The sequence below is a fragment of the Typopeltis vanoorti genome, chromosome 10 (genome assembly GCF_054136105.1).
Source record: "Typopeltis vanoorti isolate ZY-2024b chromosome 10, IOZ_Tvanoo_1.0, whole genome shotgun sequence".
NCBI classification, from domain to species: domain Eukaryota; kingdom Metazoa; phylum Arthropoda; class Arachnida; order Uropygi; family Thelyphonidae; genus Typopeltis; species Typopeltis vanoorti.
This window is the reverse complement of record NC_143558.1, coordinates 98,521,882-98,542,556: the sequence shown is the minus strand read 5'-3', so window position 1 is coordinate 98,542,556 and position 20,675 is coordinate 98,521,882. Positions and strand designations below refer to the sequence as shown.

The 20,675-nt window shown below is 36.1% G+C and overlaps 1 protein-coding gene across 1 annotated transcript in view; it reads left to right on the top strand.

Moving 5' to 3' along the window:
* Positions 1-20,675, top strand: part of Marf (Mitochondrial assembly regulatory factor) — a 373,692-nt gene that overhangs the window by 275,529 nt on the left and 77,488 nt on the right. Inside the window, exon 12 of the mRNA XM_090399591.1 lies at positions 5,092-5,194. Within this exon, the coding sequence (XP_090255717.1) occupies positions 5,092-5,194 (103 nt within the window). The remainder of the gene's footprint in view (positions 1-5,091; positions 5,195-20,675) is intronic.

Genomic DNA, 20,675 nt, shown 5'->3' with positions numbered 1-20,675 from the left:
ACCTCCAACATGATGTCCTCACAGCACTTAAGCCTCTACACAAGAATTCTAATCATCCATGGAGAAGATTCAGCACGTAAATCCAAGCAATATGGTAAGTCAAAACTACGACTATCTAGACAACTAAATTGGCTGGCCTTTTTAAAAAGATGTCTGGATACAAGAGTGATACCAAAATGTGTTAAAATGAAGACCAATTTCCATTCCAAAAAAGCACTCTGTATATATAAACGTGCCAGCCTAGCATTACTACGCGAGCAAATTGCCTCTACTCGTGCCGCCCTCGCAGTGACGAACACTGCCATTGGCTCCTTACATTCAGAGCTCCACCGTTCTTAACCCTGAACTTTGGTCGATTCTCTCTGACATTTCTGAAACTTCCGCACAGAGAGAAATTCAAAAAATAAAAAACAAACACGTCAAGAAATACAGCAACCTGGTTAAAGACAAACCACAACCACAAATTCAACCGCTCCAGACAGTAATAAACCTCTCTTCCAAAAGGCTCAACGAGGATGCCGTCAGCGCCCTTTGCCTCGGCCGTAATTTTGCCGTCGCCCCGAAAGAAGTTCCGGTGCTCGATGTAATGGTTAACGTCGAACGGGGGATCGGTCGCTTGCCGTCGGAGATAGCCAATAACATCAGACTCGACATAGCCAACATCCTCGCTCACTCTTCGCCTCCAAAAAGTAACTTATCTTATGCCCAACGCATGGCTCTCCAGAAACTACGCAAAGAAAAAAGTATCGTCATCACCAGAGCGGATAAGGGTAATGCCACAGTTGTTCTTAATACCAGCGAATACAATTGTAAAATGAACATTATCCTCCGCGATCGCGCTACCTACATCCCGCTAGAACACGACCCCACAAAAACACAAGTTAAGAAATTAAAAATCTTACTTAAAAAAGTAACCTCCTGGCCCCCTGACGTCACGAAAAAAATTAAACCTTTCCGCTCCCGTCCCCCCCGAATATACGGTTTACCAAAAATCCACAAACCCAATTCCCCACTCAGACCTATAGTAGATGCCACCAATGCACCTTGTTACAGACTGTCTAAACAGCTGGCCAACTCTCTGTCCCCCCTCACCGGAAATTCAGCTTCCTATATAAAAAACTCTACCCACTTTAAAGCCCTCACAGAAAATTTAACCTTGAATAATACAGACATATTAGTAAGCTTTGATATCTCCTCTTTGTTTACCAATATTCCCTTAACTGACACTTTATCTCTCTTAGAAAACGTTTTCCCCTCTGACATCTTAGATCTCTTTTCCTTTGCCATCAACTCTGGGTATTTCTCTTGGAATAACAAAATCTACAAGCAGATAGAGGGAACCGCCATGGGTTCCCCCCTCTCACCCCCCCCTTGCCAATTTCTATATGGAAGATTTCTAAAAACGAGCCATAGACTCAGCCCCACTCAAACCTTCTATCTGGCTAAGATATGTAGATGATGTGTTCTCTATTTGGCGTCATGGCCCAGACACGTTAGACTCCTTCCTCGGTCATCTCAATAGCCTATATCCAAGAATCCAGTTTACTATGGAAAAGGAAAAGAACAATTGTTTACCCTTCCTAGACACCTTAGTCATGCGCCTGCCTAATGATACACTTGCCTTCACTGTATACAGAAAACCCACACACACACAGGCAGATACATTCACAAACTCTCCCACCACCACCCCTCACAACAATATGGCATCATTAAAACCCTCACCAAGAGAGCCCACAATCTTTGTTCCAGTGGAACCACCCTCACTACTGAGCTTAACCACATACACAGAATTTTCCTCTCCAATGGCTGCAGCGAACACAGTATCAAAAAAATAATCAATTCCTCCCCCATTCCCCCGTCCCTCTCATCAACAAGATTTTAAAAATGCCATTACCATACCCTACATCCGAGGCACTTCGGAAAAAATAGCCAAGATACTAAAAAAGTATAACCTACACACAGCATATAAGCCCTACTGCAAACTTGCTACCCTTATCCGTTCTACGAAAGATCAGTTCCCTCCTCTCTCTCTCTCTGCCTGGAGTTTACAAAGTACCCTGTTCCTGTAAGCTTGCGTACTTTGGACAGACAGGCAGATCAGCATCCATCCGCCTGGAGGAACACAAGTCGTACATCGTTAAACACAACTATGGCCATTCAGGCTTGGCTGACCATGTTTTGGACACCACCCACAGAGTATCATGGAAGAAAACCACCATGCTCCACCACAGCAAATTCAAGAAAGAGAGACTTTTCTTAGAAGCAGCAGCAGCTCTCAGAAACCAACCAAATCTTAACAAATACGGTTGCATTAAGCTTCTGAAGATTTGGGAAACACTCATCACCAGAGGTTCCACCTTACATTCCAGGCCACCTACTACCGCCCTTAGAGGGCGCTCCACCTAGATAGGACTTTAGTGTCACCCACGTGGTTGGGCTTAGTATTGTAAGTTTTTGTGTGAATGTTACATTAATTGTTTTTGTAATCCCCATAGATGTCCTAGTGACTAGGACGAAATATAGGAAGTATTAAATTCTATTTTAATTCTTTTTGAGTGTTGTAAAAAATCCATTAAACCTCCAACATAAAGTGTTTTGTGAAGATAGAAATGGTAGCGAGTGCTATTGATGATAGAGAAAGAGTTATGTCCATACAAAGTAGAGATGCAAGAGGGAAATAGTGCCAGTGGTTTTGAGACAGTATGGTGTGAGATAGAGGTAAATGGAATCAAATACTTAGTCAGATGTTGTTATAGACCTGTAATGTGGATGGTAGTGACTATAAAAATGTGTAATCAAATTAGCCAAGCAAATAAGAAACAGGTGATCATTATGAATGATTTTAATTATAGTAATATAGACTGGGATGATGAGATAGCAACTGGAAATAAAGAAAAGAAGTTTCTTGAATTTTTGAGGGACAACTACCTCAAACTGTGTAAAAAGGGCACATGAAGATTGAGGTTCTTGGATTTGATCATCTCATCAGAGGATGTAATTATAAATGAGGTGTCAAATTACCCTCCAGTTGGTGAGAGTTACCATGAAGTGATTGCCTGAGTGGTTGCCAGCAGTGTGAGGACCTCCGTGAGAAAAGGATATATGTGGAACTACAAAGCTGGTGATTATGAGGAGACAGCTTGCAGATGTAGCATGGAATGAGGAGTTAGCTGGAAAAGAGATCAATGCAGCTTGGGGGATATTCAAGAACTGTCTAGTAGAAGCAATGTCCAAATGTATTTCAAGGGTCAGAAGGTTAAATAAGGTAGGCGTGAAATGGATGAATGAAAAGAGATTAAGCATGTGATATAGAGGAAAAAGGCATTATGGAGACAGCATAAGAGAAGTAGTAATAATCAATTCCATGAAGATTGGCAAGGAGAGTGACTTGATTGGTAAGGTTAGCAAAAATGAAGTATGAGCAGCAGTTAGCTAATGAAGCCAAAAAAGAATCCTAGGGAGTTCTTTTGATATGTAGCCATAAAAAAATAATTAAAAAAAAGAAGAAAGAAAGATAGAATGATTAAAGGATGACATTGATTGAAGAAAATGGTATGAGAATAACAGCTGCCGAAGATATTGTGGATATACTTAATGAGCAGTTCATAAAGGTCTTTCATTCTTATGAATGTGACATCATGGAGAGTTTGAGAGCAGTTGATGATGAGGAGGAGTGACTAATTGTAAGTGAGCAAAAGGTGTATGGGGAATTGAGCAAACTTGATGTTAATAAGGCTGTGGGACTTATCACCACATATTGTGAAGGAATGTGCCAGGGAGTTAGAATCTGCCTTGACATTTTTAGGCTTACTATAAAAAATTCATTAGGTTGCACTAATGTATCCAAGAACAGTAGGCAGAGTCATTTATTTGTTTATTATTGTTATTTTTATTATTTTGTTTTCTGTGTCAGTGGAGTCCATCATCATAAAACGCAGTCATGTGCTTCATTTGAGAACTGTATAATTTAAGGTTATTGATAAGAAATTATTCTGCAATTTTTTTATTGACTGTTGTAAATTTTGCTTTTCATCATCTGAGGATGCAAATGTTGCGTGCTGAAACCTAAGCTGAAATTCAACATAATAGAAATGTGTTGAATTTCTATTAAAAATTTTAATATTGCCTTTTTAATAGAATTACTTATATAAGTGTTCTTTTCATAAAAATTAATGAGTAAGATCACAAATTACAGTAAAACTGGTATGATTTGAAGTTTATAGACTATCTTATATGTATAAGATGGTCTGTAAACCTCTTTGTAAATTAGTGTACATCAGAGTACCTCCAAATGTCAGTGGTGTCTTGAATGCCCAACAACCTAGCCTCCATGACAGTTCAGAATTGCATGATATTTATCTTTCACTTGGAAAGACCTGGGTTTGAATCTCCCATCTGAGAAGCAAGGAACCTTTATAAGGGATTTACAAAAAAGTGAGTTAATTGTTTTCGTATGATCTGATCATGGTTAACTCATTGAGATAGGAAACCTTACTACCTCAGATTTTCATCCCGCAAAATGTGAAAATCAGCTGAAGAATGCAAGCAATTAATAATCATAATATCCTATCCTCAGATCTGATGTTTCTTCATCTGTAATTCCTTCTAACTCAACCCAGTCTGATTCTTTTGGCATCAGTATGGTGTTTGAAATTCAGTAATATATTTTATAGCAACTTAATTCCATAATGCCAGGTAGGCAGTACAGAAAAGTTATTGATGAAAAATGAATTTAAAAAGGATTATGGATATACATCTCATTTGATGGAAAAGCTGATAATTATTTTTGGCAAAAAATGATTTAAATTGATTAGTGATATAAATTTGAATTGACAAATAGTGAATAGTACCTTTCCTTTTATAACTTGTTTATTACATGTTACAATCCAAGGGATCTGTACTAATAAGTATTAGTTTATTTATTAATTAATTAATTATATATAAATGTTTAATAAATCTTGTCTTTTGAATATGTAGTTATATATTACATCTTGATTTGCATTGCCTTTCTGTTAACTGATTAACTCAATCCAAATTCTAAGTTCCAAATTTTCAGTGTTTCTTTATTTTCTTTTTTTTTTTTTATCATAGGAGCTAAATAGTTATGTAGAAAGAGGACTAGGTAGTAATCTTCGAGCAAGACTTAATAATACTGTAGCAATGTCTGTTGAAAGTTCTCGAAAAGAAATGATTAGTAAGTCAATACTATGTTTTAAATATTTACGATATCTTAGAAAGTTTAAAAACAAAATAAATAAATAAATAACCCTCTGTCCAGTATACACTGAGTCATTCGAATTTTTATGCACTTTTGTGTTGACAATATTCAGATTCTTGCATACTTAATTTTCAAATGTATTTGGTGTGTTCTATCGCTTGATTATAGTTGGTAAACAGCCATAAGGAAAGCTGCTTTTTTGGGGGGGGGGGAGAAGGTTACAACTTCATATAAACACAAGAGTTTCTTGAAACTCTTGATTTCAATTATTTTGAAAGCTTTCAAAATAATTTTGTAGTGGGCTCAGTGTTTCCTCAAGGCCTTGGAACATACTGTCATGGGTGGTAATAGCTATGTCATCAGCATAGATAAACTTTCGACTAGCTGTTGGAGGGATGTCGATTGTGTACATGAAGCTGGGGTAAGGACAGATCCTTGTGGCAATCCATCCTGCAGGATAAATGTTCTGTTTTTTGTGAATTTATATGAACTTTTATTTTCCTGCTGGAAGCATTTGTTCTAGTAATTGTAGAGCTTTTTGGCAGTTGATTATTTTGGATGCTTTACAGCAAACTTTTCTTCCATATGTTGTCATAAACTGATATTAGGTCTGTGCCTGGTTTTAAACCCTTTTGGTATCCTGCTTCTATTATGGGTTGAGAGCTATGACCTGGTTGCAGCAGCTTCTGCTAGGTCTAAGCCCAGCCTGTTCACTGGGTACGATGGCTTCTATGGAGAAATCCTGGAGGATAATTCTTTCGAAAGGTTTGTAAGGAGTTCAGAGTAATGCTATAGGATGGCAATTATTAGGGTAATAATGGGTTTGGTATGGCTGTTATCTTTGATTCATGCCAAAGTTTTGGGAACTGTTCATCATTTATTATTGAGGAGAAGAAATTAGATAGCCAAGATTTTTCTCTTGGCCAAGGTGAGTAAGAAAGTCTGGAAGGATGTCATCAATGCCAGGAGCTTTACTGTTTTAGTTAGAGTGTTGCTTCAATTTCATCTAGAGTTACAGAATTGGAGTTTGCTTTAGATGTAGGACATGATAAGAAACCTTCTTTTTATAAGATGATAGATCTCTTTTTTTGGTATCTGTGGGAAATTTGAGTTTAACTTTTTGTGCTAAGATTTTGCATACTCTTAGGGTTTACTTTTCCTTTAGTCCTGTTTGGAATACTGGTGCCTCCCAGTCGACAGAGCAGTCACCAAGTCTTGTGATTTGATCTGGTCATCTGGGAAAAAAACACACTGAGGTTGTTAATTTCTTCGTGTCAGAAATCTCTTACTATCATCCAAAGTCCCTCTTAAGGTCTTTGGATGATAGTAAGAGATTTCTGTGTCTGGATGGGTCTGTTGTTCATACTTTGCCAGAAGAATACTACTTTCAGTTGACATACTGAAATACTGACAATGTGTACATTTTTCTGAATCCTCTCTCAGTGTGTTTTTTTCCCAGATGCTATAAGAAGCTTAGTGAATCTTCCATAATTATCAACTGTAAGTAGAATTATGTTGATGTTGTTTTCAATGAATTTAGTAAATTTTGGCAAGTTTGCTTTCCTGAGATTCCATTGGGGTATTGGGAAGCTGTTTATTCTGGGAATTACAAGTCCTGCAGTAATTAGACAAGGTCTGTGCTGGCTGTGAGGAAAAGGAGACAGTACTTGATAAGTTCAGGTGAGGGGGGGGGGTTCCTTTGATATGAGTGGTGGAAAAACAGAGGTGAGGTCAGGGGTTGTCTCTGATCTCCATCTTCCAGATTTCAAGGTTCTAAGTTGCTTTGCTGTAATAATAGAGGTGGAGGACTGTTAACATCTGGTCTATCAATTTCAGGCTTGGGTTGTTGTCATTATTGTATCCCCATAATATACTGTGCAAGTTGAAATCTCCAATGATGATGTCAGGATGTCGATCTTGAATGGCCAAGCTCTGCACTTCAGGGAGTGCAGAGCTTGGCCATTCAAGAGAGGACTTATGTACATTGTAGATTGAGAAATTGTCCAACCAAATGCCAACACAAAGGTCACTTTGTGACTGGTCCAAAGATTCTTTCCAAATTTGCATTTGCACAAGTTTATCAGTGAGAAGAATGTAGCCAGAATGATAATATTTCCTTGTGGAGTGAGGTGAGTTTCTTTTAGAACAACAGCGTCTACTTTGTGCCTGGTAAGGATATTATTTAGTACCTCTGATTTTGATCCAGTGAATCCCTTGATACTCAACGGGAAGATAGTCAGGCAATTCCCAATGTTCTGGTTATGATTGTTCATTTGTAAGGTGACTGAAATGATTTGGAGATTAGTGGACTTTTTTAATATAGCCCTCTGCCTAAAGTATGGGCACAAACCTTATTGACTTCGGCAACATTCAAGCTGGTTTGGGTACTGAAAACAACACTTTGTTATGAAACAAAGTGATGTTATCAGTACCCAACTGTAGAACTTCCAGCTTCTGTGATGTCTGTAATATTTATTATATGCAACTGAGCAGGAAAGATTATGGCTTTGATCTATGGCTTTAGAAGAAAAGGAAAGTGGCCCTATTTTCCAGTCTTTTAAGGTTTCAAAGTTCTTGTATATAAGTTCTTGAACTGGTAATATTAGATTAGTGGAGAAGGGAATTCCAAATATAATGAGGAGTTCTCTCTTAGGGGTTAGTCCAAAAGGAATGCCTCTAAGATCCCACTTTCCAAATACTTTTCATTTTGTCTTGTCTGCATTAGCAGTTAATCCTGTTAACTAGGAGGAGGGGAGTTGAATTGGCATAGGCTCCTTCGATAATGGATAGCAGCTTTTGACCTACACCAATTTGCTTGAGGATGTGAAACAGAAAGGGATGCTGGATATTTTCAAATGCTTGAGTAAAGTCTACTGATAGCACTGCCATTGACTGCTTTTTCATATTAACTAAGCGAATTAGATCACGTAACAGAAACAGATTAAATTCTACTGATCAGCCTGGAACTCCATACATCTATGTGCTTTTAATTATGCATCTCATTTTCATTTTGAGCCTGTTATTGATAAGACAGAAAATCTTGTAGTCAGTATTAGATAGAGAAATAATATCTTGTAGTCAGTATTAGATAGAGAAATAGGTCACCAGCTGCTGATTACGGTGTGATCTCTATTAGATTTTGGAATGAGGATGGTATGGCTTGTTACAAATTCACCTGGTATATGTCTTGACAAGAGAAAAGAATTAAACAGTGTAACTAGAATGGGAAGAATAAAATCCCAGGCCTCACTGTAAAGTTCTATCCATAGACCATCAGGTCCTGGGGATTTTCTTGTCTGGCATTCTTTATAGGCTATGGTAACTTCAGATGCTGTAATGGTCTGTCAAGCCCATCTTGGATATGAACAGGAAAGCCATTAATGTTTCAAGAGTTATAATTTCCAACAGTACTATTCTCTTCAAACAGATTTTTATAATGTTTATGACAGGATGTCTTGAGTGGTGGACATGTTTTCATCATCAATGCAGATTTGAGTGATAGTACTTTCTTTGCAGAATTTAGTGAATTGTCTATTGTAGAATGCATCTGAAGGGCAATCTGCTAAATGCTGCTGTATTCTTATTTTAAAATTTCTTTCTTCTACTTGTTTCTTCCTTTCCACTTCTATCTCTATGTTGATGTTTCTAATAATGTTGCTACATTTTATACCATTGTGTTGGTTTGCTGAAAACCAACTTCTGTCTTTATACAGGTCGTTCAACTTTTTTCTTTTGTGGAAAGCCTGTTCCTTTCCCCATTCCATCTTATTTTGTTTTACTGTTTTTTGAATTTTAACTACATATTGCAATTCCAGGTAACATTGTTCCAGTTTGAACAGAGGGTCTGGAATTTGGTTGAGAAGATCTACAAAAAATTTGGTGGAAGTCTCCATAGTCTAGAACTGATCTCTACTTGTTCCATGCAGTGGAACTTAAGAAGAACTAGGTTATGATATGACATGTGGATGTCAAGATGTTTTATCTGAATTATCCTATTTATAATGGAAGAAGAGATATAAATTCAATCAAGATGGGTATACCAATACCTAGATTCATGTATGTGTAAGCCTGGAGATTAGGATTGCAAATCCTCCATATGTCTACTAGTTGAGCATTGTTGAGATATGTTTTTAACTGTGCATATCCCACTTTTCCACTCCTAGGGTATCCTCCTTATTTTGTCTAGTGTGGAGTTTTTCAATACAATTCCAGTCTCCAGCTGCTATGATATAGTGGGCACTCTATAAATATGGCTCCAGTTCCTGGAAGACTTTTCATCTTACTGTTCCATTGGATGGAGCATAAACATTTATAAACCTTTTTACACATGTACAGTATTTCCAGTCTATTGTCACCCTTCTGCATTCCTTTGGATATTACAGAATGACTCAAGGATGTGGGCAAGAATAAGGATTCCTACTCCAGCCCTGTTAAATCTTCCGAAGCTCCAATAAGAAAGAAGTGGTTATTTATATGTTAAAGTTTTTATATCTTTATATCTGCAGAAGTTATAGCATTGCATAAGTTTCCATATAGTTTTTTGTCTTTAATGAGGCAATACAGAAAGGAGTTGAAAGGATCTGAAGAAGAAGTATGTTTCTTGGAGAAACAAAAACCTGATATTATGGCATCACATAAGTTTCCATATAGTTTCTTGTTTAATTTGCCTGTGGAATCCTCATACATTTAATGAGGTAATACAGAAAGGAGTTGCTATGATTAGTGAAGTGTGACTGGTAAGTATTTAACTTCTAGATTTTGGATTAACCTGATGAGGTCTTCAATCTGTGAAGGAGCAATTGTGAAGCCTGCTTTTTGTAAGCTGTTTTCCAGTTTTTTACACTTGCTTTCCATTATTTCAATTTCATGTCTATGATTCTTGATTTTTAAGCTAGTTATTTTCTTTTCATGTAGATGATAATTGTACCGAGAAAACTTTGAATCAGTAAACTTTATTATTTTTTCTTTAATTGTATCTCTTGCTTTTCCTTTATTAGCATGAGATGGTTCTTCATAGTTCATAAACTCTTCTGAGCCTGAAGAGTTTTCATTTGATGATCTGCATCCTTTTCCATCTTTACATTTTTTATTACTTCTTTTTCTTTTAGATGCAGTTCCTTTTTTTTTAAATTTTTGTTTATTCTCTATTTTTTTTTATTAATTCATCTTTCCTGTTTTCATGTGTTTTTGCATTTTGTCTTGTATCTGTTCAGTTGTTATACTAGGTTCAGTATTGGTAATTTCAACTAATGTTGTTCCATCCGTATGTAACAAAGAAAGTGGTTCCTGCAGATCTGGAATTTTGGGACTAATTTCTAGCTGATTTGGTTGTGCACGTTTTTTGTGATTTTACCATGTGTAATTGTTTAAAAGCACCATCTTTACTAGACTGAATAGGAAGATCCAGGAACTCCCCTGGATTTGTGTCACTGATTAGTGATATGTCCGATCTCCTTGCAGTCAAAACATTTAGATTTGGGTTAGTTACCACCCAAGTCATATGAACCACAACGCAGCCACCGCCTTTGTACTCTGGGGTAGTTTACCATTGCACTGATGTTGATAAAATTTGGTATAGACGTCTTCATATCCATTGTGAAGGTGACATCACCAGAAAACCAGTTTGGATCTTTACCTGATAAATTCTTTTGTATGTTATTAATTTTACCCCATTTCGAGAATATAGAATTCTCGAATAAGAATATAAGAATTTCATTACTATTCTCTTCATTCATTCATTCATTCATAGTTTATTTACAAAGTGATACAATGTTTTTGTGCATTTGTTGGTTCTGTATCAATAAGTACAACATTGTCAGCAAAGCTAAGATCAGTTATTTGCATGGTGTGGGTGGATGTTCTGATGATAAAACCAAGATCTTCTTGTGTTGATGGTCCGGAAGATGTAGTCCAAGCATACTAAAAACAAATAAGGTGCTAGTACATCACCTTGCAGGATTCCTATTGTCACTGGAAATGATTCAGATATTTCTGTTTTAAAGATTACTATAGCATTGTAATCTTTATAAGGTGCTGAGATTGCTTGTATGAGTTCACATGATAAAAGCTAACCACTCGTTTTAACCTTTATAGACTTGAAAAAAGCCTTTGACTCCATTAATAGAGAAGCAATGTTTAAAATACTTCTCTATTAATGGAGTCAAAGGCTTTTTTGAAGTCTGTAAAGGTTAAAATGAGTGGTAAGTTTTTATCATGTGAACCTTCTGTGATTCTTCTGATGCAATGTATCTGTTCTACTATACATCGTTTTTTTAGAAATCCAGCTTGGTTTTTTTCTTAAAAGTGGTGTTAAGTAAGGTTCTATTCTATTGAGTATCATCCTGTTGTAGATTTTAACTGTAGTTGATAGCAAACCTCTGTAATACCTCTGCAGTTATCCATTCTATTAAGATTGCCCTTTTTTGGGTATAGGGACAATAAGGCCTTGTTTCCATTGTTGAGATATTATTCCAGTGTTTAAAGCTTGATTCATTGTGGCAAGTAGATTGGAATATGTATTATACCCAACATTTTTGAAAGCTTTTGCTCTGATTCCATCAATCCCTGGGGACTTTCCTGCTGTGATTTAATCTATTGCTATTTTTTAGTTCCTTTTCATTGAAGTTTTCGCAATTTATTGATTGAGTGGTGGTTAGATGCAGGTCCGCTAGCTGACTTGAATGTTGGGAATTATCAACATTGAGTAATTCATGAAAGTAGTTTCTCTATTCTTTCATCAAGTTCGAATTTACTGATAGCTGTCTGCCATTTTTCTCATGTGTGACAAAATTTCCACTTTTTGTTTTATGCTGACAGATATAATTTATCATTTCAAAAGTATTTCTAATATCCCCAGTTTTATTATAATTTTCAAGTTCCTCGCGGTATTTATTTATTTGATTTTTCTTTGTCTCTTATCATTAGTTCATTGACCTTGTTATTTAAAATGTCTAGTTTATCTTTATTTATTTATTTCATTCCTGTTTAAGCAGTAGAGTTTTCTTTCATCTAGATATTTTTCAGTTTCAGGTAATCCATTTTTCCGAGTTTTTTGTTGCTGTTTCCAAGAATTTTGTTGGATGTCATGTTTATTGCTTCAATGATACCCTTATACTTTTCATTAACTGGGTCTTTAAGAATGTTTTTCATGTTGTCTTCTATTATATAATATAAGTATATAATATACTTATCGTGAAACCACAAATAACAATGGATATTCTTTTATTAACTTCTGCAATAGTCATGGTAATCACATAAACCAAATTTTCACATCCAAATGGAAGACTATAAACCTGGGAACATCCAAATGGTTCTCATTCCCAAATAGACCACATCCTAATCAATGGAAAGTGGATCAGATCGATCAAGAACTCGAGCATATAATACGGTTGAACTAAACTCTGAACACAGAATAATCAGTGCCCACAGTAAACTTTCACTAAAAGCCTCTAAAAATAACAGGCCTAAAAAGAAACAATACAACTGGGACAAACTAAACAACCCACAAACTGCAGCATCTTTCCACAGCAGTTTGTGGGTTGTTTAGTTTGTCCCAGTTGTATTGTTTCTTTTTAGGCCTGTTATTTTTAGAGGCTTTTAGTGAAAGTTTACTGTGGGCACTGATTATTCTGTGTTCAGAGTTTAGTTCAACCGTATTATATGCTCGAGTTCTTGATCGATCTGATCCACTTTCCATTGATTAGGATGTGGTCTATTTGGGAATGAGAACCATTTGGATGTTCCCAGGTTTATAGTCTTCCATTTGGATGTGAAAATTTGGTTTATGTGATTACCATGACTATTGCAGAAGTTAATAAAAGAATATCCATTGTTATTTGTGGTTTCACGATAAGTATATTTACCCACATTTTTAGTAGTACTAGCAATGTCTTTACCAATTTGAGTGTGACGTTGTGAACTGGGATGTTCATGACCGTTTCAGAAAGATCTTTATAATAGGTGTCTTTGTCTTCTAGTGGAGCACATTCTGTAGGAGCATATGTGGATATTATTGTCAGTTTGGGTTGGTACTTATGGTTATGAGGAGAATTCTTTCAGACACTTTTTCAATTGATGTTACTTTTTCTGCTAGTTCCTTCTTAAGCATTATTCCAACCCCTCCAGTACCATCATTGTTTGCTGAGTTATAAATAAATCTCTATTTTTTGTCAGCCGATGATGTTTCATTCACTTCATTTCATGATTGTCAGTTCTCTGTATATGTTGTTGTATATATATATAATGTCTACGTTGACTTTTTCTGCTCTTCTAAGTAGCTCAAAAAATTTTCCAGTTTTTTTGAGTGTCCATACGTTATATGTTGAGAAGATGAGATTAGATTTCCATAATTTAATTTGATCACACTTTCTTGTACCGTTATTCAACCAAGAACTTTCTGGAAAGTTTTGATCCTTGGTATGCATAGTAACTGTTTCAACAGTTGAGGCACAAGTCTCTGTGTAAGTAGCTGATATTATCTCATTTCCTTTCGTAATCATTAGTATCCACATATTGGGTGATTGGCCCTAATATGTTTTACCAGTCACGTTAGCCTACTGGGAATTTACCCAGTGTTTCCCGAGGGGCACCACGAGGAGTAATGTCATTCTCTATGAGTATATTCCGTTGTAAATCTCTCAATTTTTACTGTTTTTGACGTGGCTCCCTACCATTAGAGAAATAACTGTGCTGACTTCAAAAGTAAAACCCTGTAATAGTTTGTTCCTTGTTTCCACATCTTTAACTACAATTAAATATTTCCTTCCTCTATACAGGGTGAAAGAATAAATCTTACTAGCACCAACTATATCTTTTAAAACCTTGGTCACCCATCTTGTTCTTCACATCCTGGAATTTCAATTCCTAGAGTTCACACCATTGAAGGAATTGGTAACATTATCTCAGGTGGGAGAAAAAAAGACTAAAACCTGTGTGTTTGATAGGGGAGAGAGAGGAAAAAAAAACTTTTAGTTGTAAGACTGAGAATTAAATAATCCTATTATATAGAAATAATTCTACGCCACCTGCAAATGTTCTATTTGAGCTAATATAAAATGGCAGTCGTGATACCCAAAAGTAATGTAGATATTAGCTTCACTACCAACAATCTTAATATCTACTTAAAACAGTGTTAGTGCTCGCAAAACCACCACTAGCACCGGAAAAATAAAATCAAAGTGAAAAACTAACGAAAGAAAACCAAAGAACTTATCTTGTCAAAATCTGAGATGTCATCAGTGGAAGCCAGACCCCGAAATGATACCAAAGTTGAAGTAATGCAGAAGTCATATTTCCATATACAATTTCCAAAAGGTGTCACACTGTATTGCTAAAATACTCTGAATTTCAGATGGATGTTGCAAGTTTTTTCCCTTGGTTTTACTATAAATTAAAGATGCCAAGAAATTATATTCTTGTTTCATCCTTTATCCATGTATAAGCAATAGTGGAGTGACTTCACGCACAAACATTGTTTGCTTAAAATTATATTCTTGGTTTCATCTTTTATCCAAGTGTAAGCAGTCATGAAGTGACTTCACGTGCAAATTTTGCTTGCTTACATTTAGATGAAACCAATAATAATTTCGTGGCATCGTTAATTTATAGTGTAACCAAGTGAAGAAAACTTCAACATCCATCTCTAATCCGGAGTATTTTAGTAATAAGGTGTGACACCTGCATTACTTCAACCTTGGTACCACTTCTGGGTCTTGCTCCCCATAATGCATAGCATTATACATATCCATAAGGATATGTGCAATGCATTATGGGATACTAAGGCAAGTGATGTGAAGTCATTAGCTTCTATATATAAGTAGTCCAGTCATGAAGCGACTTTATGTACAAACTTTGTTTACTTATTTGCTTACATTTGGATAAAGAATATAATTTCATGGCATCTTTAATTTACAGTATAATGAAGTAAAAAATACTTTCACCTGATTGATGGTATGAACTTTTGCTGTAGATAGTGATATCATATACATTTATGATTAATTTGATGCTAAGATACTCATAGAAGTTGCCTCTAAGTAAGATTACTTTGTGCTTTACAATTCAAAATAAAGCTAGTAAGGTTGATTCAAAGTGTTGGATCAAAAACTGTTAAAAACTTAAAAAATCAGTTTATAGAACTGCATTTTGAGAACAGCATTGAGCCAAATGTCTGCTAAATGGGTTTTGAGATCAGAAATAGATTGATCTCTATTAAAAATGTTGTGTGTTCAGCTAATTCATTGGCATGAGTTGGCGAACAGTCATTGAAACAATATATTCTTGGCATTCAGAATACATCCAGCAAAGTGCAGTGAAATTTGTACTGTATGCATTGTGATGCTGAAGAATTTGTTTGGCATGATCAAACTCTCCTTTCAGAAGTCATCATAATGTATGAGATATTTTTGATTTAGAAACTAAGCAGCACTCTTCATAATGTAATACTCATCTCCAATCCTGAAGATGGTCAGATAGGATTGATCAAATATTAAGAGCATATTGATTGTTTTTTAATATCAGCAAGATCCTACACCATAAATTTTTGCATAAAGATTAAATTAATTAGTAGTTTTAATAAGGAAGCTTGGGGAGGATGCAATATCTTGAGGAAACATTGAAAGATTAGCATGATGTGGATTAGTTATTTTGCATCAACACATTCATAATGTCCTCACTGTGGAATGATTTCTATCCAAAAATAACATTATGCTTTCTCTCGCGCTCTCTCTCTCTCTTGAAATGCTGGATGGTGTACAATATTCATTGTAATGAACTTTTGAACTACCATATGAAGAATAAAAATTTATTAACAAAAATAAAATATTACACTAAACATTTCAGTTCCATTTAGATACACTTGCTGAATTGATTTTTAGAAAAATTCAACAATGTAGATCAGAAAGTGACATAGGCTATACTCAATGTTTTATCAAGTGGAGAAAAACCTGATTGCAGAACATCATAGACAGTGTAGAGAGTGCTGTGAGAAATTGTGGAGAAATAGGAAGATGGTTCTGGACAAGAAGAGGCACAAGACAAAGAGATGCACTATTGCCAAGCATCTTTATCATGCTTTTTTGGAAAGTACAATGGATCTCATAAAGGATAATATGAGGAGGTCTTCAATTCAAAGTGCAAAAATAAATAATTTATGATTTGGATGACATAGTCATTATTGAAGAAAATGAACTAGAAAGAACAATGCTGAAAGTATGTAAAGAAGGAAAGAGATATGGTTTGATAATGGACATCGATAAAACATCATCATCATCATCAAATTCCTGCCATGTACCCTCAAGGGGTGTACAGGATATGACAGTACTACATGAAAAAATTACATCATTACTAACTTCCTATCTACAATTTTCCTCCAAATCAGTCTGTTACTTGTCAAGACTCCAACATTATCAGATCTTATATTTCTATCGTCTAAGGCACTTTGTACCGTATCAATCCACCTATATCTTGGTCTTCCTCTGGGTCGTTTTCCTGCTAACCTGGCAGAGAACACTTGTTTTGCTAATCTTTCCTCTCCCATTCTATTTAAGTGACCATACCATCTGAGATTAGCTCTGCTAACGCATTCCTGGATGCTGACAATGTCAAGTTCTTTCCTAATATCCTCATTTTTAATATGATATTGCCATTGATGCCATCTGTTCACGCCTCTAATCTTTCTCAGGACTCTCATATCTGCGGTCTCTAGTCTTTGGTCAAGTGTTTTACTTCTGACCCAGCTCTCAGATCCATAAGTTAAAATTGGTTTGAACACAGTCTTGTATACAGCTAATTTAGTGTTCCGACTAATTTCTTTCTTATTCCATATGAATTTATTCAATTGACTTCCCACGATACCAGCTTTGCTGATTCTGTTGTCTATTTCTATATTTAGTTTACCATCTTCAGTAAAAATTGTGCCTAAGTAGCTGAAATGTTTTACTTGTTCCACAGGTTCTCCATTCACAACACAGATGACATTTTCAATGATTCTGCCTATTTTCATTGTCTTTGTCTTTTTATTGCTGACCTTCATACCATATCTATTACAACAGCTATTCAATTTAGTCAGAGAATCTTGCAGACTTGTAGCGGATTTATTTAGAAGTATAACATCATCCGCATAAAGCAAAGAGCTGACATTAACATCTCCAATTTTGATATCAGGTTTAACACCACATTCCTTCATAATGTGATCCATATAGATAATGAATAACAGAGGGGATAATGTACATCCTTGTCTCACACCAGATTTAACATTAAACCATCTTCCTGTACTTCCTTCAATTCTAACTGCTGACTTACAACTCAAATAAAGACTAAGTATTGCTTGATATAATGCCCCATTGACACCATATAACTGCAACGTATTGAATAGCTTCTCTCTTGGCACCTTGTCATATGCCTTTTCCAAATCGACAAAACTTAAATACAGATCTTTGTTATATTCCCATGCTTTCTCGACTATTTGTCGTAAAGTGAAGATCTGATCCTGACAGCCTCTATTTGGCCTGAATCCAGCTTGTTCTTCACCAAGCTTTTCTTCCACAATTCTTCTCAACCGTTTCTCAAGTATACTTGCATAGATCTTGCCAGGAACACTCAGTAGGGAAATACCTCTGTAATTCTCACATTCAGTTTTATTTCCCTTTTTATATATGGGTACTATGAGAGCTCTACTCCAATCATCGGGAATTCGTCCCTCTGTCCAGGCTTTCTGAACTATGCAGTGCAGCCACTGTAAGACTCTTATACCACCATACTTCAGCATTTCTGGTCGAATATCATCTATTCCTGCTGCCTTTCCACATTTCAAGCCTTTGATGGCTTTTTCTACTTCAAGTATGGATATGTATTCCTGACTGCATGCCTGGTCAGTGTTTTTTATCACTGTGCTGTCATCACTGCTTGTTTCATTTAGCAGTTTTTCAAAGTAATTACTCCATACTTCAGGGATATCTTTTTCTCCTGTTTTCATTTCACCTTTATCATCTCTAATTCCTTTTACAGCACTCTTTCCTCCATTCCTAAGCTTCTTCAACAACCTCCAGAATATTTTGCCACCTTCTTGATATTTATTTTCTATATTCTTGCCAAAGTCCTCCCATGACTTTTGTTTAGCTAGTTTTACACACTGTTTAGCTTTCTTACATTTGTCTCTGTATTCTGTAAGAGTAAAAGCTGACTTATTTGCCAGGAACTTTTGATATGCTTTCTTCTTTTCCTTCACTGCCTCTTTAACTTCCTGTGTCCACCAGGGAGTTCTGATTTTTTTATCTTTGCACACAACCTCACCACATGCCTCTCTGGCAGAATCAATCAATGTTTCCTTCAGAGTTTGCCACTGGATCTCCAAGGTTTGATTCCTGTTCTCAAACTCTTCCATTTTCTTTTCAATAATATTTCTGTATTTTAGTCTACAGTTTACATCTGAGAGCTGCTCAACTTTTATTCGCTTTAAAACTTTCTTACATGTTATTCTTTTGAATATGAAATTCAATTTTATCCTGCTCAAGACTAAATAGTGATCACTTCCAATTTCAAATCCTCTGTACACTCTGGTGTCCTGCACCAGGGAGAAAACATCACTATCAACAATAACATAGTCAATGAGACTTTTCTTATTCCTAGCCTCTTCTCTCCATGTGAATTTGTGCACATTTTTATGTTGGAACATGGTGTTAGTAATAACCAGTCCATGTCCTGAGCAGAAATCCAACAAATATTTGCCATTATTATTAGCTTTGCTCTTTTCTTCAAATTTTTCCAATATATTTTCGTATGTCTGACAATCATTTCCTACTCTGCTATTTAGATTCTCAACAAGGACCAACTTTTTTTTTTTTCATTGTGTCAGATGCTTTCTCTAAATCCTCAAAAAATTTCTCCACTTCTACCTTAGTAGAACCTTCTGTGGGACCATAGGCACAAATAAGTCTCATTGTCCAGTTCCCCATTCTCATATTTGCCCACATTACTCTACTTGAGACTGACTGCCATTCAAGAAGATTAGCCTCGTATTTTGTGTTGAATACTATGGCTACTCCTTCTTTTCCTTGATTGTTATTGCCTGAATATAACATTTTGTATTTATTGCTCAGAAAGATCTCACCAGTTTTGGTCTTTTTTGTTTCAGTCACCCCTATTATGTCGATCTGGTACTTATCTAATTCCTCAGCTAGCTCCATTTCTTTGCCATTCAGGCTTCTTACGTTGATAGTACCGATCTTTAACTCTGGTGATGTTGAGTTGGGGTTTGTTTTCAGATTTGTTCCAGTAGCTGACTTTTCGCTGTTCGCCCTGGTTCCCTGGCGAAAACAACGGGGGCCTTGTTTAACCGGGCGACGCCCCAGCCGGCATGAAATTTTGTCATGTTGTACCATCATTTTTTATTTTGGTTTAACCAATAAGAATACAATTTGGTCGGCTAAATCCCAAATTGCCAGCCCATCCTCGTTCGTTCAGTATCAAAGTAGATACCCAACAGCGTGCACCACGAGAAGGTGAGGATTGGACATTAGGTCAGAAGCCCTGGTCGGTTCTCCGCATTCCTTTAAAGGCTATGTGGAGGTCTCCTCTCAGTTATACAGCTTTTAACAAAACATTCATATTCAGAGAGCAAAGGATGAAAAAGCAGCGGTTATTTGAAAAGAGATATTTAGGCTGTAAAAGTAGATAAGATCTTGGATAATAAAAGCACAAATAGACCTACAGGCAGTGGACAAGATATGGAAAAGTAAATCTGTGCTTCTTTCCACAAAGCTGAGATGGCTGGAAACATGCATATTCACAAGTACTCTCTATGGTTGTAATACATTGATAATGGTCAAAGACACTGTGAAACGAATATTGGCTTTTGAAAGAACATGTTATAGAAAGATTCTTTTAATTAGATGATGCAGAAGATGATGAATGAAGAACTGTATATCAAAGTAAACTGCAAAGAGAATCTAATGCAGAAAATAATTCAAAGGAAACTAACACTATTTTTTACAGCTATTTTGCCTGCTTTTGTTTAGGAGCGCCCCTTTTTAATGTCATTGGCTTTTTACTCAAGAATTCTTAGGGCATTGCAGATGTATTTTAGAGATAAATAAATGTAGCATAATGGAAGAAAATTCGCACATACCTTTTCTTGGATGTTGTTGCCTGTCTTCTTTTTGGGTGTGCATACTTCTACTGTTGTAGTGTTGAAAGGGGAGTGAGGGGGGGGGGGGGCTTAGGCAATGTGGGAGAATTAATTTGGAAAAAAACGTTTTTTTTTAATATAATATATACATACAGTGAGCAGAGCACTTTTTTGTAGGGTGGGAAAAAGATGAAAAAGGGGGCTGAAATTAGAAACTGTTTTTTAGAGGAAGGGGAAGGGTTTATGGGATAAGGGGGGCAGGGAGGGGGTTGACAGGGCGCGAGCCGTTTCGACCATGTGGGTTGTCGTCTGAACTCATGGAGGAAGTGGATGTTA